Here is a 27,990-nt window from a genome sequence, read left to right as displayed (position 1 = left end):
TCACTGGCCACATACATATATAATTAGTAAATAAATGACTTTATTTCTGAACTGCAATTCACTTTAATGTTTCTTGCTTGCAGATGCCACCTGTCCTGCAATCCTGTCCAGAGCTCTCTGCCACTGAGGAGTAAGTTTGTGATCTCCATCTTGGTCTTTCTCCACCATTTTGAGCCCTTATAAAGCCTGCAGCACTCTCTTAACAACACTTTGGCCTTCTATAATTGTTGTCACATCCACCCTTATTCATTCACTCAATTTTTGATGGCCCCTGGCCTATACACATGTGTATGAGTGGATTATGTTTGTGTAGAACATCATACATTGTTTGCTACATGGTTTTTTTTAGGGCAACTTTTATTGATACATTAAAACTATGTATATTTTATGCTCTATGGAAACTGAATGTTTTGACAAATTAGCAGTGTGTGTGTGTAATAATGACGTATGAGGTCCTAATCATATAGTACAATTATTAGAGAATGTAATGTTTGTATAGACTAACCTGCATATTTAAATAAAAAAAATTCTTCCAGTAGCACCTTAGAGACCAACTAATTTTGTTATTGGTATGAGCTTTCGTGTGCATGCACACTTCTTCAGATACCATGCATGCACATGAAAGCTCATACCAATAACAAACTTATTTGGTCTCTAAGGTGCTACTGGGAGGATTTTTTTATTTTGTTTCGACTATGGCAGACCAACACGGCTACCTACCAGTAACTACATATTTAAAAACACACTAAAAATTGTCCATGTCTAATTTACAACCTCAGGGGCCACAGGAGATCCATCGCCAATCCTTATTTTGCTGAAATAATACACTGTTATAACAGTAAGAAGATTGCAATTAAATTTATCTCATCCAAGGACAGGGTGAAATGAATTGAACTCTGCTTTCTCATTTTTCTGTTATGCTCTGTACTACATAAAAAACAAAGCTGTAATATCTTAGATACTATACTCTGCTCTTGCATCTAACATTGCATTCATGCAAATATCAGGCATACTATCTCATTTACTAATAAGATTCATTTGATTTAAATGATGTTACGGAAACAAATTATATTTTGAAGGGAGGTTTTAAAAGATCATAATAATACATGGTATATATCGGCAGGCAGAATCTAGCTTTAAGAAACTTGGGTAGAATATAAAAGTTATTGTCCGTCTGAATACTGGAATGAGCAAAGTGGACTAGTTTGAATTAGATGTAAAAGTGTGAGGCTGTAATGCTATACATAATTAAATGGCAGGAAGCCTCATTAAACTCAGTGAGAGTTACTTCTGAGTATAGGACTGCACTGTGAGTCATCTAATTATCTCATAACCTCTTGATGAGGGATGTGAAAGATGTAGCCATCTAAACATTGCTGGACTACAACTCTCACCATTCCTGATCACTGCCAAACCTGGCTGGGGCTGATGGGTGTTGGTATTCAATAACACCTGGAAGACCACATGTCAAACCCCCCCCCCATTCTTCATCATGCAGCCCTGTCACCCCCTTCTTGCTGGCATTCTGTGAGCCATTTCCGAAGAGTATAATCATATACGTATAGTTGTACTGAGATATTCACCAGTCTGGTTTAATAAGCAGAAAAGCATCCAAACAGCAGCTGAAGTCTAATACATGATGCAAAAACACAGTGAAACAAAATTGACAGAAGCATGTTCGCCAGAGTGCTTAAACATAGCAGTTAAGGAGGTGCATATCTGCAACCATTCACCCTAGAAATCATTTTAAAAATCAGATATGACTTAAGAAACATAAATAGAACTGCACCATACAAAGTTGCTGTGGAGGCTTAATTGAGCATGCAAGCCATTTATTACCAACCTGTGTCCTAACAGCTACTTTCTGTTAGATTCTCTCTGTCGGATGTCTTTTGTCAGTGAAGTGAGACTATTTTCTAGTTCATTGTACTAACTGTGGATTCCAGATTTCTTTGTTATATATTTTTATATGAATTACACAGTCCTCCTGTTATCAATTTGCCCTTCAGTTCCTCTTCATCAGTCCCTCGAAACCAGCATCGGAGTCTTGCTGCTTTCAGGAATTTCATCTGGCATAGTATAGTGTCTTTAATGTCTGCAGTAATAGCAGATCAAGGAACATGCAAAAAAATATTATTTAATAATTTTTCCTTGTTCCAGATGCCAAGTACTTATCTTTCCATGGAAGAAGAAATGCAGTTGTCTTTTCTTTTTTTAAAAAAAGGTAATGTTTTCTTTCCTAGGACAGGTTACGTTCAACCAATCACAATGAACTAAAACACACACACACCCAATTTTCCCACTCAGATACAAATATCTGCAAAATTAGAAGAGTGGGTTGGAAGTTAAAACTTCCATAAAGGTGCTGGGAAGGTGGGAAGCATACTGTAGACAATAAAATCCTAATTATTTTCTCTACATGCAAGTGGGTAAGGCAGGTGTGGCAGGGCAGAGGGAATGAACAGAGAAATGAGACAGTGAAAATAATGTCCCCATATATTCCGATATATTCAGTGCTGCTGTTAAAGTCTCGACACATTGCAATACTCCCCATTGTCCAGCCCCATCTCCCCATTTGTAGGTAACGGTCTTCCTCACAGGAAGGGAGAAATGCTCTTCTTGAATCTACAGCTGTTCGGTTCAAAATGAAGGTGGGTTGTTGGCTGGCACGGTCATTTTTCTTTTGGTGATTACTGGTCCTCTGCTTAATTTTTCACTGATTTCATGCTGTATTTGGTGGTGATGTTGCGTCCTGACACACTATGATACTGCCCATTTTCCGTCCTTGATTTACCATTATTGGTGATGATCAGCTCCACAGGAACAGAGGCCGTGACTACCTTCATGATCACCTGGATGTTCAATTCTGATTTTTTGGGGACCTTGGCTGGCATGGTCACCTCGACTTTGTTTACAGTAGTAACAGAGTCAATCTTTCCTTTTTCTACTGTCAGGTTGGTGCTCGGATCTATGCTTAAATTGAAACTCTCATTTATTTGAAGGTTAGGGACTGCTAATTTGAAGCTGTGGCTTGTGAATATTTCATAGGTTCGACTGCTGGTGGTGGTGAATGTCTGCTCTGTTTCTGTGGTGTTGATACAATTTATCTCATCAATCATCACATCCCTCTCACTCTCCAAGTTCATGCGGTCCCATAAGATCCTGCTAGTGATAACAGGCCGGCCACTTTTAAGGGGATACACGTGGGAACACTTATCATGGAAATGATACAAAGGGCCATAGTTATCAAGCTTCGTTCCTTCTCGAGCTATATAGTACCAACCACCTCTCCTTGGATGTTCATAGAGGAGCCAGGCACCTTTCTGGACAATATGGGAAGACGCCTTGTCATTGAAATACCCGTAACTTAGGTTGGTTTCCTCTTTTATCACTTTGCTTATCCCTTCATAGTTAGGGTGCTCATAAAGTGTGATCTGAGGATCTTCCAAGTCCTCAGTGACTAGTTGGATAGAAGAAATGTTATTACTTAACTGGATGTGCTTATGTTCACCTTCTTCATATGCAAAACCCACACCTTTATAGTTGGGATCACGGAAGACCAGCCAAGGTTGTCCAATCACCTTAAGGGAGGAAATGCAGTCCCCAAAGTCTACACTACGTAGGTCAGGAACACTGCAAGTGAATTCTTTCCTGAACCCCTCAAAGTCTTCCTCTTCATAAACAATAATTTTATTCATCTTTAGCTGTTTGGAGAGGGGGGAAACGGGCAACTTTTCTGGATCTTTATCGGGTCGAAGATGGAGAAGTTTTCCTCAACAGGAATTCAGTCTGCATGAGAGGAAAAACAGAGAAACACACCCTTAGAAGCACATGTAGCAGCATGTACACATTTGACAGCTGAATAGGGGGATGTTATTATTTATTTATTGACAATATTTTTTACACACTTTTCAGGGCACCCTCACAACATGGCCTACAAGGCTCTAAAAAAGGGGCGGCTAACCTTTTCTAACCTGAGTCACACATTGTCAGCTATCCGCCCCATGCCGGTGGTAGGTGTGCTCAAAATGAGTGTGGCTCACCTGCACACACCTCCCTCACAGACATTCAGATGGGCAGGTAAGTACAGAGAGATGCAGGAACATGGGGCTGCTTGCAAAGGTTTCCAAAAACCAGATGTTCAAAGAGCAGGGGGCTATTTGAAAGCCCTTTGTAAACAACAGCTGCTTTTTAAACCTCCAATGTTCAGAAGTTTAAGGAACAGCATGGGGCTCCTTGCAAAGGGCTTTCAAAGTACAAGACTTCAAGCATCAACTACTTGTCAAATTGGACCTGCCAGGTGTGGGGAGATTAAGGTCCAACCCCCTCTGGCCAGAAAAGGTTCTCTACCCCTGCTGCAGACAATACTGAGCTAGATTGACCAATGAGTCTTGACTCAATGTAAGGCAACTTCCTATGTTCCTGTGGTTACTACGCTCTTATAAGCTTTCGGTGCCAACTGAAGGCCTATTCACTTCCCCAGATTGAATCTGTGGCTGTGTACGCATTACCATTTACTCCAGCTCTACTGCGCAGCCACCATTGGTGTTTGAAGCAAAGTACACATGACATTAGCCACAATCCATATACATCCTGTAACTACTTGAGAAATACTGCTGTTTGGTGTGTTTTCCCTCAAAGTAGCTCCTATTTGGTTTTAAAATGTAAGCTGCAGTTAATCTGAGGTAGACAATGGAGACATCTGATACACAAGCGCAGATGACAGCACATGCGCAGATGACAGCTTAACTGAATACTTTGGAGGGGCTTTGCAGACATGGGGACAAATCAGATAATATGCACTGGATGACGAAATCGCTGCCCCCTCTCTGGTGTGTACACCACCATAAAAATATGTCATGAAACGCTGGGGTGGGGAGAATGACATTTAAGCCACTAACAGGTATTATTTGGCCTGTGCATTTGCTCATGCCTGCTTTATAGTTTTTAAATTACAATTGAATCATGTTTTATTAGTATTGTACCCAGCTTTGGGATTAGTTTATACTAAAAAGTGGGGAACAATGTTTATGTATGCAGGCACAGAGCATGCAGACATCCTTACAAACACAAACTGGAAGTCAAAAACATGCACTCATTCAAACACACATGCAGGAACACAGCATATTCTCTCTCGTACGCAGACAGTTTCCTGCTCTTCTGCCCCATTATGGGGAAGAGAGAAGAAAAAACTTTCTTTTGCATTCTCGGAAGGGAAAGAGACAGCGTCCCACCCCACAAAGATGTCCTGTTGCCAGGTTAAAGGACTGCTTAAAGAATCAGTGGAGAAAAGCAGCTTCTGCGTATGCTGCAGTAGGGCCCAGTTCTCTCTTTCCCATAGGAATCAACATACACTTAGTTTGAATATTATTTTGAAGGTCCTCATTTATGATCAGCCTGTTATGCTCCTACCTATATGAAGGGGTTTCCTAAAGAGTTGCTGAGACAGATGCATTTATTTCATAATTCGTTTCATAAAATGTATGAAAACAGCTTGGTTGTAAAAAAACAAAAAACCCACAAAGTGGTTTACGAAATAGGAAAGCTATTTATCCCAATGGGTGGGAAATTGCAACATTGCATCTCTCTCAGTTTTTAGCCACTGGGTCATGTTTTTGCCCTTTACAATCTATCTCTGTTCTGTTCTGTGTTATAGGCAGCCGAACCTTCTGACATTTCTGCAAACCAAGAGAAACACATGAGTCAAGTCTCATGTTTCTGCATTTCAAACAACCTAGATATGCATTCATGTAAGAGCATATATCCTGAGAAGAAGTGGGGAAAGTGAGAGATGTGGAGAAGGGTGGGAAGAGGGAAAGAGGCTAGAGAGGGAGGAAAGAGTATTGAAAAGATAAAATGAAAATTAAGGGAACAAGAGAATGGAGCTGAGGGAAGCTGAGGAAGAGAAAAGGAAGCGGACAGAGAAAGTAACCAGAGGATAGGTAGACAGAAAGATGCAAACAAAGAGGTGAAAAATAGAGGGAAAGGCAGCAGGAGGATGCTGTGCTCTGGCAGCTCCAACTGCAACTTGGCCTATAGCTGCCCCAGGACTTGTGCAGGTAACAGTAAAATTATCATCATCATCATTAACATCACTGGTATAGCCTTAATTTATAAAAGTAAAACATTTATGTGCACATAGAGATAAACTCCCCATCCCACACTTTCTTGGCGGCAAGCTACAAGCCTGTGCGAGAGATACTTGCACCCACCTTGTTAGGCGATCTGCACGAGCAGCCAGCCTTGCTCAGCAGCCTGGAGCTCTCAGGAGTCCTGCTAGGTTTATATAAGGCGGGCATGTAATAAACATGGAAGCAATTAGGATGTTGTAAGGATTGCCTCTGCCTATAAACATTGCAGCCAGTCTGAAGAATGCAAGTAAAGGAAGAATTTCAGCACAGCCCAACCCACAAGCTGTCAAGAGACAAATCCTGGAGCCAGAATTCGACCGATTTATGAATTCGGTTTTCTCGCCAATCTGTATGAAAACCAACATGTGTGCAGCTCCATTTGCTTTCAGACAGAGGCTGATACATTTTTAAGTGCTGCTCACAGGCAGATTTTTTGCTCTGTTCCTCATCAGTGAGAGAAAGAAAGAAAGAAAAAGAAAGAAAGAAAGAAAGAAAGAAAGAAAGAAAGAAAGAAAGAAAGAAAGATTCCATCCTTCTAATTTCACTTACAGTTGAGGATAACTGGGGAAGAAAAAGAACAGTATTGAGCTTACCATACTCGGCTCTTTTGATGGACAGAGTTAGCTGAGGGTTAAGTCAGGAGGCAACCTAAGCCCGGGGGGCCAGATGCGGCCCAATCGCCTTCTAAATCCAGCCCATGGACGGTGCGGGAATCAGCGTGTTTTTACACGAGTAGAATGTGTGCTTTTATTTAACATGCATCTCTGGGTTATTTGTGAGACATAGGAATTCATTCATTCCCCCCCGCCCGCCGCAATATAGTCCAGCCCACCACATGGTCTGAGGGACGGTGGACGGGCCCACGGCTGGAAAAGGTTGCTGATCCCTGGGTTAAATCATCACTCTGCTGCTGCTTCCTTCCCACTGCCCTCTGACAAAGTGGGAATTTCTAGGTACACACTGCAGCTCAGCCTTTGCCAAACTGGTGTCCACTAGATGTTTTTGACTGCAACTCCCAGCAGCCCCAGCAAGCATGGACTTGCTGGAGTCGAAAAACATCTGGAGGGCAACAATTTGCCGTCCACAATAAAGGCAGGAAAAAGAAAATGAGGGAAATGACAGTAGCTGGTTACATACTTGGTATACAACGTGCCAGAAGCAATGAAGCTAGCTGCACAATTCTGCCAGCTAAAAACGTTTTGTCAACACGTGAGGACAATCCTTTCCTGGACCGATCGTGCTTCTACTTCCAACCCATGTGGATTCTATAAATTGTGGGCATTTCTCTCTCACACATAGCTACAGGCTGTTTATTTATTTATTTATTTTTCTGCATTCATGTCCCATTATTCTTCCAATGAACATACATGGTTCTTGACCACCCCAATTTTATCCTCACACCAACTGTGTGAGATAGATTAGGCTGAGAGATAGTGACTACCTCAAGGGCACCTAGTCTAGTTCATGACTGAGAGGGGATTTGAATCTGGTTCTTCCCAGCTCTAGTCCAGCACTCTAAACCAGGGGTCAGCAACCTTTTTCAGCTGTGGGCTGGTCTACCGTCCCTCAGACCATGTGGTGGGCTGGACTATATTTTTTGGGGGGGAAATGAACGAATTCCTATGCCCCACAAATAACCCAGAGATGCATTTTAAATAAAAGCACACATTTTACTCATGTAAAAACATGCTGATTCCCGGACCATCAGCAGGCTGGACTGAGAAGGCAATTGAGCCGGATTCGGCCCCCAGGCCTCAGGTTGCCTACCCCTGCTCTAAACACACCACTGGCTCCCCTCCCCACAAACTTTCTGCTTGATTACTTGAAGAGAAGACCACAATATTCGGGGGGGAGGGGTTTCATTGAGCTAAACCTCTGGTTACTCCCATTCCTGAAATTCTGTTTGTGGAATTCATTTAGGGTCTAGACATTGGGTCACCTGAATTTTCCCACAGCATCAAACCCATTTTGGAGAAACATCACGAGTGCCACCTAGTGGGGTTGCAAATTTTTCAACCTTTTCTATTAGACTTCCTAAGGCTGTTCACATAAGAAAACAATTTTTACTATATTCCAGAAAGTTTCAACCCAGTCTGTTACTGATGGCATTGTACTTTTTCCAGGCCACCTTTTGCAATGCCACAGCTAGTCAATTTAAAACATTTTGCAAATCAACATCATGCACTGTACCTTTCAAATAATAATATTTTAGAGTAATTTAACAATAAATAGGGACGCGGGTGGTGCTGTTGGTTAAACCACAGAGCCTAGGACTTGCCGATTGGAAGGTCGGCGGTTTGAATCGCCGCGAAGGGGTGAGCTCCCGTTGCTCGGTCCCTGCTCCTGCCAACCTAGCAGTTCGAAAGCACGTCAAAGTGCAAGTAGATAAATAGGTACCACTCTGGCGGGAAGGTAAACGGTGTTTCCGTGCACTGCTCTGGTTCGCCAGAAGCGGCTTAGTCATGCTGGCCACATGACCCGGAAGCTGTACGCCGGCTCCCTTGGCCAATAAAGCGAGATGAGCCCCGCAACCCCAGAGTCGGCCACGACTGGATCTAATGGTCAGGGGTTCCTTTACCTTTACCTTTAACAATAAATAACCAGCCATTTCTAATATTTCTAACAGCATGCCAATAAATTTGAATTACTGGGCAACTCCAAAAAAACATGTAAGCTATCTGCTTAGTTCACATCACAGCTCCAGCATTTATTTGAGAATATACCGGCACTGATATTGGACTTCATGGGCATTTTTCTTGAAATTTGTAGTTATAATACTGTCTTGGTATTCTAACCAACACCCATTTCCATTCCTTCTCTGTTAATTCTTGTCAAATATTTTAGCCCTTTTTAATAAATGTACCAGTCTTCTTATCCAATTTAATAATTATAATACAGGCCTTACCAATTAAACCCTTATCGTGTTCTGATGCTAATAATATTTCAAATTCTGTTTCTGCTCTCAAAGGTCCACATTTCCTTAATAAACAATATGGTACTTCTCTTATTTGAAAGTACTGATACAACTACAGAGAAAATCAGTCAACGTATTAGTAATTTTTACATAGTATTTAAACCCGCTGCCTAGTTGTTGTTGTTTTTAATTCAGTCTAGTTCTGCTTTATACAAAGATGTAAGATCACTGAGCATGTCGCCTGCATGTGAGATGATTTCATTGTAAAATAAGGAAGTATGAGGAGACAAAAGCAAGGTAAATTTATTCTTCAACTTATACCAAACCGATACACTGGTAAAAACATAAGAGTCATAGAATTGTAGACTTGAAAGGGACTCTGAGGGCCATCCAGCCGAAGAAACATTCTAAAAATCCTTTTTAACTTCTCTTGCAAGCCTGAGTTAATTCTGAGCTTTGGCCCACCTGACTTTTCCCCTGCAACTGTTGACTACTCATGTATCCTTTGTAATTTCTCCTTTCTTCCATTTCTTATACCTGAAGCTCATCTGAAAGCTCCTTATGCAGCCACACCAGTTTCTTTAGGTGCCTCACACTTGATATTTTTTGTTGGGATGGTGCCTACAATAGTTTACCTTTAAGAAACTCCTATCCATCTTGAACTTCCTTCTCCTTGAGTATATTTTACCATTGGATGTCACACAGTAGTCCCTTCGGGTTTTTGAAATCAGTCTTCTTCAAGTCCAGAGTGCGTGTCCGACTACACTCAGCTTTCCTTTGCCTCTGTATCATGAAACAGAGGAGGACATAATCACTTCCTCCCAGGTTTCCCTGTACTTTCACTTTATGGATCAGTTCCTCCCTTTTGGTGGGGACCAGGTCCAAGAGAGATGACCCTTCCCCCTGTTGCTTCTTCCACCTTCTGGGAAATGAAATCGATCTTTTCCTTTTGAACAGGTTGTCCTCTCAATTTCTACATTCCAGTAATGAGTCTTATCCCACCAGGTTTCAATAATGCCTGTTACTGGTAACTCACATTTGCAACCCTGTATTATGAGCTCAAGTTCTTCTTGCTTGTTTCCAATACTCTGTGCATTTGTGTAAACAAAACTGAAACCCCGAGTCATCCCCCCGCACGCTGCTGCCTCTGTCCCCCTCCATAGGTCTCTCCTTTCTTTGGGGAACCACAGAAGAGTACGGACAGTACTCTATTAAGCAATCTGTGCCCTGTATTCTTCTTTAACAAAGGATGGAAACAAAAATGCTTGGACTGATGGAACAATCAGAATAGCACAACTGCTCCCATGATATTAAAAAGTTTAAAACAAATTGGGGTCACAAGAGTAAGGTGCTTCCTAAAAATACTTAACTGAAGGCCAGGATAAAGAGTTACATCATCAGCCTACAATGGAAACTGTATAATGAAGGTGCCAGACACATCTCAGCGGGAAGGGAAGCCTGCAACTTAGGGGCTGCCACAGAGAATGCCTTCTCTCAAGCCACCCCCTGAAAATTCTGAAAAAGTCAAACTACCAAGGGGGCTCCCTCTGCTTCTGAGCAAATGGGTACCTTCCGTGCAAAATGGGATACTCAATATGTCCCATTCATTTTCCAGAGATACTAGCACCATCAAGCAGGCAGGGGTGTAGATAGCTGCTCCGGCACCCAAAGCGACGGGGCCAGGGCAATCCGCACATTGGGGAGGTTTCAGTATCCGCCCAGGGGGGCGAAGCGGCGAACTGCCTATGGAGTTTGCCTGGTGGACACAAGCCCCATGCTGCCATTTCAGGCAGCACAGGGCCCTGAGCCACGTCACTCCCAGGAGCATAGCTGTCAATCTTTCCTTTTTTTGCAGGAAATTCCCTTATTCCAGCGCCGTTTCCCGCTGCTTCCTGCTGCTATCCCAGATTGTTAGATATCCCGTAGACTGTCCCCGGGACAGGTGAGGCTGCTGATCCCTTATTTTCAAATCTGAAAGTTGACAGCTATGCCCAGGAGTGATGGGTGGCTTGGGCGTGCTGGCCAGGCCAGGCCCCGTGGTAAGTGCCGACCCCCGTGGTGTGCCATTTTGTCACCCCCCTCAAGGATGACACCTGGGGTGAGCCACACCCCCCGCAGCCCCCTTCCTACGCCCCTTCAAGCAGGTACTCCTGCTATCTCTGGACGCCATGAACCACTTCCTAAGGCCATAACTAAGGGGAAATTGTGTAATTCTAATTGAAAGCTGTTTTAGTGTCTTGCTGCCGTCCGCTGAGCACAATTGCAACATTCCATAAGCACATTGGGGCTGTCTCTTTTATGGTGGATTTTTAATATGACCCAACAATCATGACCCAACAGTTTCTGAGAACAAAAATCCCTAGGGAAGCACAATAAAATGTTACATCTGCTTTTAATTAAAAGCCACACTGTAGCTGCCACGTTCAGAAGAAATGCAAATGTTTGCTGGGGATGCTTTTCTAAAGGCACCATCTGAGTGGAAGAACTTCAAGTACAGATGACTAGGCATTATCAGGCGTAGCACCCAGGCTATGGACCTTCATCTCCTTGAAGCCACTTTAGGCTGAAATCGTCCTATGTTCTGATGGCAATGCAAAACACTTCCCGCCCCGCCTTCCACCTCACTTCCCATGCTTCTCTTTATGAGTTAGTAATAAGGGGAAAGAAGACTAGGCACACAACAACACACATCCCACTGATTTCAGCAAAAGCGATTTAAACATTTTCTTAACTCTCCCATTAAAAATGCTTTACTTTGACTGAAATGTGTCACTTAAGGGCGGGATGGAAGGTTAATTCTTATCCCAATCTGTACCTGAGCTGTGATTTTAAAATGTAGAAATATGGTTTTATTCTTGGGTGCTTTTATTGTTAATCACTTCAGGATGTTTCATGGGAAGCAACTCATAAATGAAATAAATAAATAACAGTGCGCTTTTTCCTAGTTTTAATGTGACATTTTGCCATTTATTTTCATGGATATGCTCTACTTATTTTATATTTTGAGTCATTATATTAGGTACTATTAAAATCCACAAATAAACATTAAATAAAACACACAGAAAAAAATATGAAGGAGGCAAATGACATGCATGAAGGAAGGGATGTTCATAAAAATCAGCAGATAATGCCAAGCTGTAAAGGGTAGCTAAGACCTTAGAAAACTGAAAAAGGAACTGAGATTTTCATGACAGGGCGGAGAACTACTAAAAAACTAACAATGAATTTCAGCAGAGATAAATGTAAGGTTCTGTATTTGCACAAATATGTTATTTATTTATATTAAGGAATGAGGATGTGTGATACCTGAGTTGATAATGGTACATGTGAAAATGATCTATGGCAGGCATCCCCAAACTTGACCCTCCAGCTGTTTTGGGACTACAACTCCCATCATCCCTAGCTAACAGGACCAGCGGTCAGGGATGATGGGAATTGTAGTCCTAAAACATCTGGAAGGCCAAGTTTGGGGATACCTGATCTATGGTTTCTACCAGTTAACAGACCATGTTCTTGGAGGACCATAGAAAAGTCCTCCTGGATAAAGCCAACAGCCCATCTAATCCTGAATCCTGTTCCCACAGTGGCCACACAGTGCAGGAGGATTCCATGCAAACCCCTTCCTGATTCACCCCCTCTATATAATACACTCACTGTTACTATATATCAATATACAGCTCTGCAAATTATTCTGACGAGGGTCTGAGCAGGACCTGGATTTGTTGTAGGGTTGCCATATGTCCTCTTTATCCAGGACACGTCCTCTTTGTCGTGGGTATGTAAAATAAGTGTTGTCATAGCGATCCAAAGTTATAAAGTAGAAGTTGGCAAAGGTGTCCTTTTTTTTTATCTTCAAAATATGGCAACTCTAGAAGATACCATAACATGGTTGCCAACTTTCACATTCGTGGACAAAGATTGCAGGACTTGTAATAAAGCTATGAGAATATTTAGTTTCTATCCACTCATGGAGATGTGAGTAGCCATAACACCTTGCTTCTTCATCTCATTTTAACAACTACAACTGCCTCAGCATCTTGTCAGCTCCCTTGGCTGGGAAGTGTGAAGAACAGCAAAAGAGCCTCATTTTGCCTGCCCTTAATCGCGCCCAGCTGAGCAACACCCTTTCTCAACAGCCTTTGCTTTAAGAACAGCAAAAGCAGCTGGAAGAGAGGAGTTTTGTGTGACCTGGGGAGGGGGGAATCTTTTAATAATTTCATAAACTATGTGCCCCTGCTGCTCAATTTGATCTTTTTACAAGAATTTTTATGTATTGCGGTATCTTATGTATTGTAATTTTGCTATTATCTTTATAATTTAAGTAATGATTTATTGTAATTGTTGATTGTGGATTTCTATTTAATTGTTATTTGTTGGTATTTTGAAATTTATTTTTATAGGGTACTATTATATTCTAATGGGACTGTTGAATATTACTTTATTGGATATAAGTTGTTGATTTTAAGCCATATTTTTTTATTTGCCTTATTTGTGTTGGATTGGATCGTTAATAAGATGTGTGATTGGTGTTGTTTAATTTTGTTGTTTCTTCAGCTTGTAAACAGCCTTCTATATAGAAAGGTGGTATACAAATTAAAGTGAAATTAAAACAAGGCTGCTAGGTTGAGTAAGAAAATACTAAAAAAATAATAATCAGATAGCTGATCAAAGTGCTTACTTTTTTAATTCAATGACTGCTCATTTCAACCTTCCTGTTTGGGAAGCAATTTCAACAACTAAAGTTGGCAGCTCTGCATCTGAGCCTTAAAGCTGCCTTTCTTTCTTTTAAAAAAATGTTCAGCTCTAGAACTCCCATCCTGCAGCTACAAGCACGTTTACCTGATTCAGTACAATGCTGCCCTTTGGTAACATGACTGCTGTTGATCCAGAGCATACAAATTAGAATGTGTCACAGCCACAACAAAAAAGGACGTCCTGACTTAGTTAACTTCTTCTCTTGCTGTTTCAAGCGTTTCCTTCCTTTTTCACCAAATCCATTACTACCCAACCTGGAAGAAAAGGAAAGATAACCAGAAATGAGTACAAATGAATACAGTGGTACCTCGGGTTACATACACTTCAGGTTACGTACGCTTCAGGTTACAGACTCCGCTAACCCAGAAAAGTACCTCGGGTTAAGAACTTTGCTTCAGGATGAGAACAGAAATTGTGCTCCAGTGGCGCAGCGGCAGCAGGAGGCCCCATTAGCTAAAGTGGTGCAGCCTTATTGGAGTTCACCGATTGGGTCTGCATTGCTCCGGGACAGGAGGAAGGAAGTCAAATGACACTGAGTTGGTTCAAAGAAAGAGTTTATTCTGCTCTCCGGATAGCAGAAGGCACTTGCGTGATCAAGTCCACAGCAAGTCCAAAGAAATGACAAGTCTCATGCAGTATATATATCCTCCAGGCACCTCTCCCCCTTCCCCAGCCACGTCAGCTTGTACACGCAGGTTGACATCACAGATGTTCCTGCTCCGGCACTCTTAACCATAAAAGGGATTTCCTTCCTGCACTCCTGACCATAAAAGGATATTCCTGTTCCTACTCTTATCTTGGAAGAGGTCATGATCTCTGGGAACAGGCTTTTGGCGTTTTTCCCGGACATCGGTCCCCACGTATTTTGTGGTGAGCACATAAGATAAAGTATTGACGTGTTTTCTTTGTTCCCCTAAAGAGTCAGGGTCATCCCTCCCCGTGACTGATAAAGGAGAGAGCTTGTTTATGCAATTGTGTCCTTATTATGCTTTTGCTCAACAGCTCAAGTTTTACGCATTTTAAAATGCTCTCTTTTGAAAGAACAAAAGGGGGGGTTTGAGTCAGTTTTAAACTTGCTACACAGAAACCCATTCCTTCAGTGGTGCTTCAGGTTAAGAACAGTTTCAGGTTAAGAACGGACCTCCGGAACGAATTATGTACTTAACCTGAGGTACCACTGTACCAGGATCTGAAGCTGCAGTTTTTATGAGTGGGCTGCAATGCTACCTTCTGTCTTCATATCCTATGATATGAAGTGAGCAGCAGAGAGAGGAAGGATCCAGTGATTTAACTTAAGGTAATGAAGTGAGTGATATTTTTTAAGGGTATGCAGGAGCTCGACATATGTGACTGAGGCAGGGGAAGGGAATCTCAAGCCCAAAAGCCGAATGCAGCCCTCCAAACCTCAGGACTCTCCTTACTTAGGTTGTATTTCCTCTCTCCCTCTTCCTCACTGACACTGTTCCACACCCTCAAGTGTGTTTGCTTGGCTGCAATGTATCCTTGAGGCAAGCAAGAAGCATCACAACTTCTTTCCTTCCTTCCTTCCTTCCTTCTCTTCCTATGTCCAAGACACCATTGAATCTGGCAAGTCTGTACCATGTCTTCAGTTGGCCAGGAGCAAATCTGGTGGGATGAACTGGGTGGTTACACAACTATCAATCTCTATGTTGGACCTAAATGAGAGCAGGAGGAGAGCGTGCTAGCAGAATGGAAAGTTTTACTGGCTTCAGCTTTTGGCCTTACATCATGTGCTCAAACCATTTTATTCCCATGTAAAGGAACTGGAAACAGCAATTTCCCTTTTCTTTTAACCACCCTCTGTTTCTGGATGGAAATGTGTGTGATGTCAGCATAAATGTGTGTATTTGTTATGTTGAAATCTGCTTATAAAGAGCAAACTCTTCTGGTGACAAGTTGTAAGGTCAGATATTGTCAGGGAACTGCCATCGGAGCCCGAGGGAGAGGGAGGGCTCCAGAGGGGTTCCGGAGAGCGTCCCGGGAGGGAGAGAAGCAGCCCATCTTCTGGGGAAGGAATTCAGCGTAGCACCAGTGGAGAAGGGGGGCAGATGGGGGAATCGGCGAGGTAGCTCCAGGACTCCTTGCCGGAGACCAGCGGGGAGAGCACGGGTCCTCCGCTGCCCACACCCTCCCTGCGCAGAAGACTTCCGCGCAGGGAGAGTAGGCGGCGACTAGGCATCAAAGAGCTTCTTTGCTGGAAGAAGTTCAAGAAACGCCCACGGATTCTGCCAGCGATTGAGACAGCCACGGGTGAGAGGCTGTCCAGACAGAAAGGGTTCACCCAGGTAATCTAGCCAGGTGTGGCGTCGATTTACGCACGAGCAACCCCTAGAACCATTACAGATATGCTCTGAGAAACCTGCTCTTAATCCTTTGCCATTCAGTCAAAATACTCCTCCCATCCTGCCACTTCACTTCTTTGGCCTCAGGAGCGACAACAGCAAAGCAATCCTATCGGTTTCCTGGAAGGCAAGGTTAGTTCTCTCTCCCACCCTTTATCAGCACTTACGACAGAACAGTCAGGCTGGGGCAGGTCTCCATGAGGTGGCGGATGAAAGGCACAGAAACCTCTGAGAAGGAGTTGTCTTGAAGGTTTAGGGTGCAGAGCGTGTGGCTGGTGCTCAGAATAGTGCAAAGTTCTTGGGCGCAAGCATCTGTGAGGTAATTCTCATCAAGACTGGCAGGGACAAAATGGATGCAAGGTCATAGGCAGATCACACACTACATCTAAGCACTATTATCCTTTCCTCAAAACTTTGGTGAGAGCAGACTCAAAGGAATATATAGTTACAAGCAAACTATTATTCAGTCTACTTCCAGAATTTAACGTGCAACTCGAAGCCAAGTTGCCAGCTTGAATAGTCAGTATGAGGAATACCTAACATTCCTCTTTCCTCATTGCCTTATGTGCCAGAAGGCATACTAGGAAGCTACTGAGCCAGAGTGCTTTCCTCCCCCCACTTTACTTGGAAGTGGGACTTGAGCAGTCATTAAGAGGAAATTATAAGGAGATGAGCTCTGTATCTCCTGGAGACAACTTGTCTGCTGATGTGGAGCTGTCCCTGGTCCTGTTGGTCTTGTTCCCAGACCTTACTCTGTCTTTGCATCCTGCTCTCAGCACCAGTGTCTGGCTACTTGTGTCTAAAAACCCTTCCCACTGTGAAATTTCTCTCTCACTGCCAGCTAGTTGCATCCAGACTCCCACAGACCCTGCACCCCATTGGAATAGTGCGCAGATAGCAAATAATCTGAACTCCAAGCCCACAAAGACGTCATACATACACCCAACTTTTTGTATGTGTCTCTGCTCCCTTGTTACTTACTTTAGAGTGGTTACATTACAGTCTAGTTCCTTCAGAGTGGCACAGAGAACATGCACTCCTGAGTTTCCAAGTTTGTTACTTCCAAAGCTACAATGAGAAAGACAGAGAATGAGAAAGATGAAAAAAGATTCAGGGCTGATTCTTCAAAATCTAGGAGGAATATAAGAAGGTGGGTCTGCATAGTTGGAACTGGACCATCCAATGTAGAAACTTAATAGCTCACACAGAAGTGTGAAATCTCCACTTCCTTATGAAAAGAACAGGCTTCTAGCCATTTACAGAGAAATACTTGAAAATTAGGGATTACTAAAAGTTTGTGTATGAGGAAGTGGCTTTCTGAGGGTGCTATGGGCAAGAAGGATCCCACGCTCTATTCCCTTCCTTGCCCCTACACACTTATTGCTCCCCAATGCGTCCCTTCTGTTCTCCAACCATGGTACTGTTTCTGGTCCAAAAACAACCACAAGCCAGAATTCTGTCAAAACTAAAATGTAGCTGTAATACACAATGGAATCTATGGTGAAATTTGTTTTGACTGAACACACAGAGATTTCTAATTGCAGGTTTTTGAGTTCTGTGAAAATCTAGAGCGGCCAAGCAGATGGGCACTCTTACCACAGTGTCAACCAATTCTAGGTGTTAGAGAACAGAACAAAGTTTTTATGGGGAAGGCTGGCACCTGTGTACTTAGCAGAAAAATAACACACCTTCCATGCACTCCTACGCATAGCTACTGAAGGGTCCTATTGAGTTCAAGGAGATTTACACCCACGTAGGTGTGTACGGGAATATAGCCTTTATTTCCTTATTTCAAAATTTCTATTGAGAAATAGAATGGTGACCAGGAATACGTTAGTTACACCACCATCAACATTTATTTTTCCAAGCCCAGTATGCATCTCCCAACTACATGCATGACTTTGCTGGTCTAGGATTTTCAAGCCAGGGAAACCAGGGGCTTTTTACCTTCTTGTGCATACTATTCTAGGCAGGGGGACAAGGAGACTGCATGAGCTTTTGAGCCAAAGATGGAGACTGGAAGGGATTTTGAGCCATGGTTACTGACAGCAAGGCATTTATACAAGGCATATATTGCCACATTGATTTCATATGGTTTCAGAAATGGTGAAGAAGTGAATACATGGCTATTCCACCACTACAACACAGTGTGCTTGAGTCTGGGAGTGTCTTCCTTTGACAAGTAATCCTAGTAACAAAGGGGAAAACAAATCAGTGCCCAACCCAAAGGCTCTCCACTCAAATCCTGAAATGCCTGGCATTTGCTGTTCCTAAAAAAACAATATGATGGCATCACTTACTTTAAAGTTGTACAGTTTTTTATTCCTGGAGCCAAAGCTCTCATGTGGTAAGACTTCAGCCTGCAAAACGTTAGATCAATGGAGTGATCCTCGATTTTACTGTGCTGCAAGCAGAACGCCAAAACCCTGCAGTCCAGCACCGAGAGCATCTGGTAAGAAAGGTTAATATTCTGGAAATGATGCATCACACGGTTTGCAAATTCTGCTTCCTGGGTCTCAAACAGGCAGTGGAAAAACTTCAGCAGGCAATGACCTTTTCGAGGAGGCTCCTCAGTCGCCACTTCTTCTGCTCTCTGAAGCAAGAAAGGCTTCACAAGGTCAGATGTCTTGCACTGCAGAGTCTGCTCAAGAAAGATGCGCACCTTTTCACTGCTCAGGCCAAATACGAAGCATACTGTTAATGTTAAATGCTCATTGCCTGGCTTCTCGCACTCAGCTAAAAGTGTCTTCAAGTCCCCCATACTGTTATCTGAAACTTCCGTTGAGTCCTTCTGCAGAATATACCACATGGCAGCAAAAAACTCCTGGAAGCAGAGATGGAGAAAACTGTACAGGTTGTGCCGGCCAATCCCCCTTTGGAATGTTCTTCTGTCTAGAAAGAGGTCTTTAAGAGCAGAAACCTCCAAATGATGCTCCTTGAGATCCTGCTCCTCAAAGAGGATTTTCTGTCCCAGGATGCCAGCCCGTGCCAAGGAACAGAGCCTTCCGAGCTCATTCAGAGAGGAGTTCTTCCATTTCGCAGAATCATGCTTAAGAAGATTGTGAGAAAACTGTACAAAGACTTTTGTTGTGGTGTCCAAGGTGTCTGCAATCTCGTCTTCAGTTTCCAGTTCAACTCTGATGACAGAGCAGATGATCCAGCACACCATGGGGATGAAGCAGATGGTGGAGACTGCACTAGTATTTTCAATGAATCTCAGTGCTAGGTTGGCTTTCTGATCATCTTTAAAGAACTTGAAAAAATACTCACGGCGACCTTTCTCAGTGAATCCAAGGATCTCAGCAAATCTCGGAAACTTCAAGCACCCATGCAGCCTCTCTGCAGCACCAGGTCTTGTGGTGATTAACAGGTAGGATTTGGGCAAAAGCTTCTTTCTCAACAAGCTGCTCAGAACACCCTGTATAGACACCTTTGAATAAGGATCATCACAGAAACTGTCTCCTACGAGCTCTAAGGAGCAACAAAGCTCATCAAAGCCATCAATGATGAAGAGCAGTTTTTCAGGGTGGGCTAAAATCCCTTTCACTGGGGCATACATGTCTTGACACTGATCTACAATAAGGTCAGCCAGGCTGCTGGCATCTTCAGCAAGGCTTAGTTCTCTGCAGCGAATGCAGAACACGTAGTCAAAGACATCCTGGTACAGCTCCCCAGCAGCCCAGCCCAGCATAATCTTCTGCACGGTCATCGTTTTACCAATACCAGCAGGTCCTTGCAACACCACAGTTCTTGGGGCTATTCCCGATTCATCAGGTTCAAAAAGGCTTTGTATATCAGTTGATGAATAATTTGAACTGTTGGTTTCCAAGATGTCCATGTGCAGCCTGCCAGTAGCAACCAATTCATGTTCCCTCTGCTTCTGAGGCCGGTGTTTTTTGATGATAAGTAACTCTATATAGCGGGCATTTAATGGGGTGCTCTCACCAAAGAGACTGTTTCTGTCCTCTGTTAGCAAGTATTCTTCCTTCACATTCTCAGCATACTTTTTTTTGTAATCTAGTATAGACAGAGAGAAGGATTAACCACCTGCCATGGCATTGCAACAGTGGTCCCTTGTCTATGCAGACCCTCTAAGTTAAAGAACTTTTCTTTTGCTCAAGACTACCAAGGTCTGTGTTTGCAAGTTTGCAGAGTTCATCATCATCATCATCATCATCATCATCACCATAGTAATATTTTATACCCCGCCCATCTGGGAAACCCAGCCACTCTGGACGGCTTCCAACAAACTATTAAAAATACATTAAAACATTCAAATACCCCGAATCAGGCATACCGTTTGCCTGCACTGTTTCTGAATTGTCCCTATCATTGGGGAAAACCTAAACTAGCATACATCTCTTTCACTTTGGCTCTACTTTATGGGATCTGTATCCCCGCCCTCCCCATCATAAATATATATGAAAATGTACTGACTCATGGGCATGTCAAAGTGCACATGGCTGGTAAAAAAAAGTGTCTGTAGTCACAGAGGGGAAAGTGGGTGTGGTCAATTTGTATCTTTTGTTTATTTGCTTTGGAAAGAACAAGTTTTCAGAAAAACCTTTTGGCATCAAAAGGTTACAGCAGGGGGTGTCTGGGAGTGATCAGTATTTTAAAAAATAAATAAAAAGTCAACTTTGAAGAGAGGGGCTTGGGGACACAGAAAACCTTTTGGCATCACAAGTATATCTGTGGGAGCAGAAACTAAACAGATTAAAAAAGAAAAGGATGGGCATAGGAGCGAGCAATTAAAGAAAGCTTACTTAAAATAAAAAATTCAAATGTGGGGGAATCTTTGGGAGCCACAAACAATCTCTTGGGAGGCCAGACGCTGATCACCACTGACCATTTTAGAGCTCATCGGCAATGTTAGAAGAATAACTCTAGTCCTGTTCTGTCTAGCACCAGCTCTCTATTACCACTCCCTCCCCTCTTAATACTGGTACAGTGCAATATTCCCAAATTAGAGAGCGATGCAAATACTTACATCTTCCAGAGGCCATGCTTACCTGATATCTGCAGTTATGCCTCACAATCCTGTGGTTATCCAATTTTGTTTGCTTTTCTCCTTCAAACATATTCTACAAATTACTGAGCCTCAAGAGTCTTTTTGGCTCTCTCTAGGCTGTTTTCGAAAAGTTAGCACAAGGGATCCACTTATCTTGAGTTCTAGACTAAAACTTACAATGGCTTACGATGAGGTGCTTACATACCTTGAAATTGCTTCCCAACCTCTGAAAAGAAATAAAATAACTGGTCAGACATTTTTGTATTGCGATCAGTAGGTTTTTAACTCTGGTGCTCATAATGTATAGGAAAGTTGAAAGGATCACTGTACATACCAAGCCCCTTCCTGAAAAGCTGAGTTCAGGCCAGCTTTGAGACAGGCTTTGGGGCTTTAGGTCAACTAGCATTTGGAATCAAATTCAGTTCTATATCATCTGCATCACAGGTGGGCAACCTGCAGCATGGCAGCCCCATGTGCCCATCCCAACCCTATTTTATGCAGCGCCCACCATGCCTCATCCCTCCATCTGATCAGAGTTCTTTCCTTCCTTTTCATTTCCTCCTTCTTACTGGCGCTTAAAAGTCTCTCCCTCCCTTTACTATGTAGTTTCAGAACAAATGGAAGGAACTGTATTTTAGCAAATGAAAGTAAACGGTGTTTAAAAACATTTTGCTTGGTTGAATGGCTTGAGGAAAGTAAGCCCCCCCCCCCCAGCTATCTGAGAACATTTTGGAAGGTTTCTGTCAGAAAGGAATTATTTTCACTTGGGCTGTGTCTACACCAGGGCACTAATGTGAACACGAGTGTCAGGGAATCAGGAGCAGGAGCACTAGGGAGAGAGGATTGGGAGAGCGAAGGGGAAGAATCCGAAGGCAGCGTAGGGGAGTATGACAGTGGCCCGAGAGATTCCATGAGCTTCTCCAGCGAATCAGAAGATTCCCAGAAGGGGGCGCCGATGGTCAGGGCAAGGGGGGTCCCAGGGGGGACGCACCAGAAACAAGGAGCCAGAGGGGAACCCCAAAGCAGCAGTGGAGGATCGGGACCAGTTTCCCCACCAGAGCGTAGTGGGGGGGAGGAGTCACATGTGTCAGGAGCAGTGTCTCCTCCAGAGAGGGAGTCAGGGCTGACCACGCCTCCAACGGAGGGGAGGTCAGTTGCAGCTAGCCCCCCCCCCCGATGGGGGAAGCAGTGACAGCAGCAGTGGAACGGTCAGGAGGAAAGCTGCTGGCTGGGCGCGCGCGCCAAGTTCAAATGTGCAGGCGCGCGGAACAGCAGGAGACCCGGATGGGGAACCAGCTCCTAAAGCCCGCCGGAGGGAGGGAGAAGGCTCAGGGGAATCAGCGGGAGAAGAGGCTAGAAAGGGCGGAACCCCGGTGGGCAGGCGGACCCAGAGGAGGAAGGAGCAGCGGAGAAGGTGGAGCAAGGCTAGAATCTTAAATTGGTGTCAAGGGGGAGGAGACTCAGACGGAGCATCAGTGGTCTGAGACTTTAGACGTGGGGCTGCGCGCTGCGGCTCTGGAAGTGAAACTGAACTTCAATAAAGACTTTTATACTTAACAACGAAGCAGCGTTGGTCCTTTGTGAGCTGGGACCTAGGGTAGCTCTGACAACGAGTAATTATTTTCTCTGTGTGTATACGTATGCCGTCATCCACAGAGGAGCAATTTCAATTTTATGCCTCTAAAATCTATCTCAATGTTTCCAGTCCTCAATAGCAGTGGGGCTTGATGGGATGTACTGCACTGTATGTTGCTGTCCCTGTCCCCTCAGTTAGTACGTTCCTGCGCATGGTAAGTTCTGGATACCTGAGGTCCCTTGTGGGAATGCAAGCAGGTATTTGTTTACCCCTACATGCACCTTTTAATTTTTTGTAAAAAAATAAAAACTGAAATACAAGTTTCAAAATATACCAGAATTACACAGAACAGTCAGAAATAATTTTTAAAATATGTGTGTGTGGCTCCAAGCCAGGTAATCTAGGCCACCTGTAGTCTTGCTCACAGATATGTGTTCACCTGTGTGCACACGTTCCAAATTATTTTATTTTATTTTAGAAATAACAAGTTTTCATATATACCAGATTTTCACAGAAGAGCAGTAAAAAAAAGAAAAGAAAAAATGTGTCACCCCAAGTCTGGAAAGGATTTGTGTGAAGGGCTGCTGTTTCCTTTCCTCCCCTTTTCCCTTCCAGCCTCTTGTTACGTGCAATGGCAATTTTTGTTTTGTGGCAGAGAACTTCCACAGAAAGGAGTCGCTTTTGAAAAATAAAAATAAAAATACAATGAACTTGTAAAATTGTGAGGTGAGCAGAGCTAGGGGTGGGTGAACAGCCTCTAAGCCATGGGTAGGCAAACTAAGGCCCGGGGGCTGGATCCGGCCCAATCACCTTCTAAATCCAGCCTGCGGACGGTCCTGGAATGAGCGTGTTTTTACATGAGTAGAATATGTCCTTTTATTTAAAATGCATCTCTGGGTTATTTGTGGGGCCTGCCTGGTGTTTTTACATGAGTAGAATTTGTGCTTTTATTTAAAATGCATCTCTGGGTTATTTGTGGGGCATAGGAATTCGTTCACGTATTTAAAAAATCAAAATATAGTCTGGCCCCCCACAAGGTCTGAGGGACAGTGGACCGGCCCCCTGCTGAAAAAGTTTGCTGAGCCCTGCTCTAAGCGATTATTAGCTATACTGAACTGCAGTCAATTATATAGCACATTATATCTAGGTGAGTACAAATCCATACCCTTGCTGAGTTTAGAAGCATTGTACTTGAGACCAATGTCTTCAAAAATAGTTATCATCAGGGCAGCAGCCTCTTCCTCATAAAACTCAACCAGAAGCTCCACCATCTTCTCCCGAGTTGCCTTCTCCATCCGTCCAAGTGGAATATTCTTACCCCCAGGAGCTGCTGCAGTACGCAACTTAAACTTAAACTTCTCAAAATCTTCTTGGCCAAGATCCTCTAAGGCGTCTAGTAGGAAGTCCTGCATTGTGGCTCCTCCTCCTGACTCCATCGCCAGCTCACAGCCAGGCTGCAAGCAAAGAACCATTTTAAGTGCCAGAAGAAAAGATGTCGCCTGCCCATCATGCAGTAATTCACACGAGAAAGGCCTCTGGAATACATTTTGTAGGTTTCCGGGTGGACAGAAGGGAAGGGAATAACACTGACATCGCATACCGACTTTAGGATCCATGTGTGGGTCTTTACCGTACCCATATTATACAGAAGCAGCCCACCTAGCCATCCACTCCGTATTTACATCTGTCACTGCATATTTCCAAAACAAGAACCACTTTGGAACTGTACTGCCTGAACAAGGGATGTAAATCTGCAATCCAAACCCATTTATGTGGGACAAAGTCTCAGTTAATTAAGTAGGACTTACTTCTGAAAGATGTGGTTAGGATTGTACTACAGTGGTACCTCGGGTTACATATGCTTCAGGTTACAGACTCTGCTAACTGAGAAATAATACCTTGGGTTAAGAACTTTGCTTCAGGATGAGAACAGAAATCGCGCGGCGGCAGCAGGAGGCCCCATTAGCTAAAGTGGTGCTTCAGGTTAAGAACAGTTTCAGGTTAAGAACGGACCTCCAGAACGAATTAAGTACTTAACCCGAGATACCACTGTATATTAATCATGTTCTGTGGAAGCGTGCAGCAAGGATGTTTTTGCCCGAAATTGGGTTTAAAGGGTCCACAAGATGTGTGGCAGGTTGGGAAGCTTTTGCTTTTGACCCAGCCCTCTAGGAACAAGCACTAGTGAGGTCTCATCAGCACCACACCTTTAAATAAGCATTATCCCACTTAGGTCAGTCCTTACTTCCCTCAAAGCAACCTGGGAAGGAAGCATAGCTTGTTAAGGGCGATGAGAGTTGTTAGGAGACGCCTGTTCCCCTCATGGAGCTACAGTTCACAGAGCAGTTCTAACAATTACTTCCTTTTCCCAACAAACCCTGGGAATTGTAGTTCTGTTTGGGGAACAGGCATCCCCTAAAAGCACCCATAACAAACTACAGTTCCCAGGCTTCTTTAGGGGAAGCCACAACTGTTTAAATCAGGGGTGCCCAAACTTTTTTCAAAGAGGGCCAGATTTGATGAAGTGAGCATGCATGAGGGCCGACCAGAGCTGTTGAGCTTTTTTTAGGATTTTACCCCAGGACATATACTGCCATGGGGGCCACATTAAATCGACCTTGTTGGACATGCCTGGTTTAAAGCATGGGGGTGAGCAAACTGAATCTGGCCCAATCGCCTTCTGAATCTGGCCCGCAAATGATCCAGGAATCAGCGTGTTTTTACATAAGTAGAATGTATCCTTTTATTTAAAATGCATCGCTGGGTTATTTGTGGGGCCTGCCTGGTGTTTTTACATGAGTAGAATGTGTGCTTTTATTTAAAACGCATCTCTGGGTTATTTGTGGGGCATAGGAATTCGTTCATTTTTATTTTTATTTTCAAAATATAGTCTGGACCCCCACAAGGTCTGAGGGACAGTGGACCGGCCCCCTGCTGAAAAAGTTTGCTAACCCCTGGTTTAAAGTGACGTGGTACTGCTTTAAATCCTTAAAGAATGTCAAAGAAATAAACAACTATCTGACTTTTAGAAGATATCTGAAGGCAGCCCTGTTAAGGGAAGCTTTTAATGTTTGACGTTTTCTCATGTTTTTAATATTCTGTTGGGAGCCGCCTAGAGTGGCTGGGGAAACCCAGCGGGATGGGCAGAGTATAAATAATAAAATTATTATTATTATTATTATGATTATGATCATAATGAACTAGAAAGAAATCACCTACTACTCAAAAACAAGTTTGGTTTCTTCCCACAACCCTTTCTCCCCCGCTCGCCCTTCTGAGCAAAACACCCCCAGCTTTTCAGACGCGCTCTACAGCTCGACTTCGGCCATTATCATCCACCAGGTCCTGCCTGAACTGTTCCTTCACAAAAGGTTTCTAATAAGTCTTTCTCACCAAATGCCCGTCCCTCTCAGCTTCCCCTTCTCCGCCCCTACAGGAAAACACCTCCCATTCCGCCCAGCCGCCAGGCGGCCTTGTGGGCTTTTCAGGCGCGACCCTCCCGCCACCCCGTCCATTGCGACACGAGCGGGGCGGGGGTCGCATTAAACAGCTGCCTCGTCGTTTATTCAGTTTCAAGTGGCCCCTGTTGCCCCATTTCCCCCGCCCACAGCGCGGCCAGGCTTGGCCCCACCGGCGGAAACACTCCGGCGGGCTGGAAGGCGAGCACATTCCCGCCACCACCCAGGGGGAACTTTCTTCCCAGCTCCTAATGGCGCCTCGTTTGGCCGCCCACGACCTACTCGTTGCCGTCTCTAGGCAAGGCTGGCTGGCGTTGCAGAGGCATTTGGGGCGGAGGGGACAGGACGATGGGCAGCAGACTCACCTCTTCGGAGTCAGTCCAGGATAAAGAAGCCGAACGAGAAAGTGAAAGTGACGTGGCTCAGGCGGCGGGGGAGGGGGAGAGAGGTGCCCTAAGTCAGGCTTTCGATTGCATATCAGGCATGGCCAAACTTGGCCCTCCAGATATTTTGGGACTACAACTCCCATCACCCCTAGCTAACAGGACCAGTGGTCGGGGATGATGGGAATTGTAGTCCCAAAAAACATCTGGAGGGCCAAGTTTGGCCATGCCTGGATATGCAGTGCGGATAGAAGCCTTCGCCAACCTGGTGCCCTCCAGATGGCATGTATTACGACTCCCATCAGCCCCCAGCTATCCTTGGTGTGCTGGTTTGGGGTAATGGGAGTCGTAGACCCAAACTTCTAGAGGGCAACAGGTTGGCAAAGGGTGGTGTGTATGTTGTTGCGCCCCCCCATTTCTCTTCAAGGCCAGCGAGCGTTTTCGGTTGGTGGCACAGACCATTTGGGGCTCAGCGTAAATAGAAACTGCACTCTTTCAGGGGGACTTAACGTCTATTGTTGAAAGGGCAACTTAATAAAATAATAAAACTGGTAAAAAATAAATGCAACTTAATAATTATTTAATTAGTTATTTACCACCCTCCACCCTAAAGTCCCAGGCGGGTTACAGCATTAAAGGCAACATTTAAAACAACCACGCACCTATTTGTCTATAAATAACATATTCACCTTGGACTTTACTTCTGCTTAACCCAGGGTACCCCTCTGCCAGATATTGTTGGACTACAACTCCCATTGCCCCTGACCTTGCTGGCTGGGGCTGGTTGGAATTGTAGTCCAACAGCCAGAGGACAGTGTTGGTTACCCCTGCCTTGCACTTTCACTAAGGGAAAGGCACAACTTGCACAGAATACTGTACTCTAATGATGGGTTGTGTCATTATCAATGAATTGCTTGCATTTCAGAAAACATTCTATGACTTCTTGTCATCATGAGGAATTTAGTATCGCTGAATCAGTGTCTTTGTTTCCGAGAGCCATTGTTCTGATTCCTATTCTGAAATAAAATGCAGTTTTCTTAATCTTCATTCATCCAGGATTGACCAGTGCCTTTTCCTTCCATGCAGACTTTCCCCCTTTATCTCTTTACGTGTTTCCCACTTTCTTTTTGGAAAACAGGGTGGCCAAGGCGGGGTGTTATGTGATGCACATTTGTAGAAATTAGAAACACCACAAATTTGCAGGCTGAAATAAAATGTAGCTGGTTGTATGCGGGGCAGCTGAAAGGCTGCCTGAAGCTCCTCTTCCTGTTTCCATTCAGGCTGCCAGGAGAAACAGTGGCTGCACCATGGCCAACAAAATGTTTTGGTTCAGGTAGGTGGCCGTGTTGGTCTGGCACAATAAAAATAAATTAAAAATTAAAAAATTGTCCAGTAGCAC

The 27,990-nt window shown here is 43.9% G+C and overlaps 2 protein-coding genes across 9 annotated transcripts; both read right to left on the bottom strand.

The window, feature by feature from the left end:
- Window positions 1–25: 25 nt before the first annotated feature.
- Window positions 26–6,273, bottom strand: LOC310757814 (epidermal differentiation-specific protein-like). The gene is made up of 2 exons (XM_083603547.1): window positions 6,213–6,273; window positions 26–3,789 (listed from the first exon to the last, which is right to left on the bottom strand). Exon 2 carries the CDS (start codon window positions 3,696–3,698, stop codon window positions 2,706–2,708), a length of 993 nt encoding a protein of 330 aa, XP_083459673.1. The 5' UTR covers window positions 3,699–3,789; window positions 6,213–6,273; the 3' UTR covers window positions 26–2,705.
- On the bottom strand, window positions 6,272–27,975 carry LOC310757732 (NACHT, LRR and PYD domains-containing protein 3-like). Of its 8 annotated transcripts, XR_014545444.1 has the most exons (10): window positions 26,144–26,479; window positions 23,916–24,204; window positions 21,380–21,400; window positions 18,464–20,180; window positions 17,145–17,231; window positions 16,331–16,498; window positions 13,885–14,054; window positions 9,681–9,828; window positions 9,037–9,157; window positions 6,272–6,365 (listed from the first exon to the last, which is right to left on the bottom strand). XR_014545444.1 is itself a non-coding variant. In XM_083603306.1 (7 exons), exons 2-7 carry the CDS (start codon window positions 24,184–24,186, stop codon window positions 13,955–13,957), a joined length of 2,364 nt encoding a protein of 787 aa, XP_083459432.1. In that variant the 5' UTR covers window positions 24,187–24,204; window positions 26,574–27,970; the 3' UTR covers window positions 13,711–13,954. The 8 variants fall into 8 exon arrangements, 3 of the variants coding, with proteins under 3 accessions (XP_083459432.1, XP_083459430.1, XP_083459431.1); XR_014545442.1 differs by lacking the exons at window positions 6,272–6,365; window positions 9,037–9,157; window positions 9,681–9,828 and adding exons at window positions 11,421–13,614; window positions 15,222–15,426 and having other exon boundaries at window positions 13,724–14,054; window positions 26,144–26,480; XR_014545441.1 differs by lacking the exons at window positions 6,272–6,365; window positions 9,037–9,157; window positions 9,681–9,828; window positions 26,144–26,479 and adding exons at window positions 15,222–15,426; window positions 26,574–27,975 and having other exon boundaries at window positions 13,711–14,054.
- Between the last annotated feature and the right edge of the window lie 15 nt (window positions 27,976–27,990).

The sequence above is a fragment of the Podarcis filfolensis genome (assembly GCF_964270895.1).
Source record: "Podarcis filfolensis genome assembly, chromosome: 2".
Taxonomy (NCBI): Eukaryota; Metazoa; Chordata; class Lepidosauria; order Squamata; family Lacertidae; genus Podarcis; species Podarcis filfolensis.
Note: the sequence above shows the minus strand (reverse complement) of the source record. Positions and strands in the feature narration are given on the sequence as shown.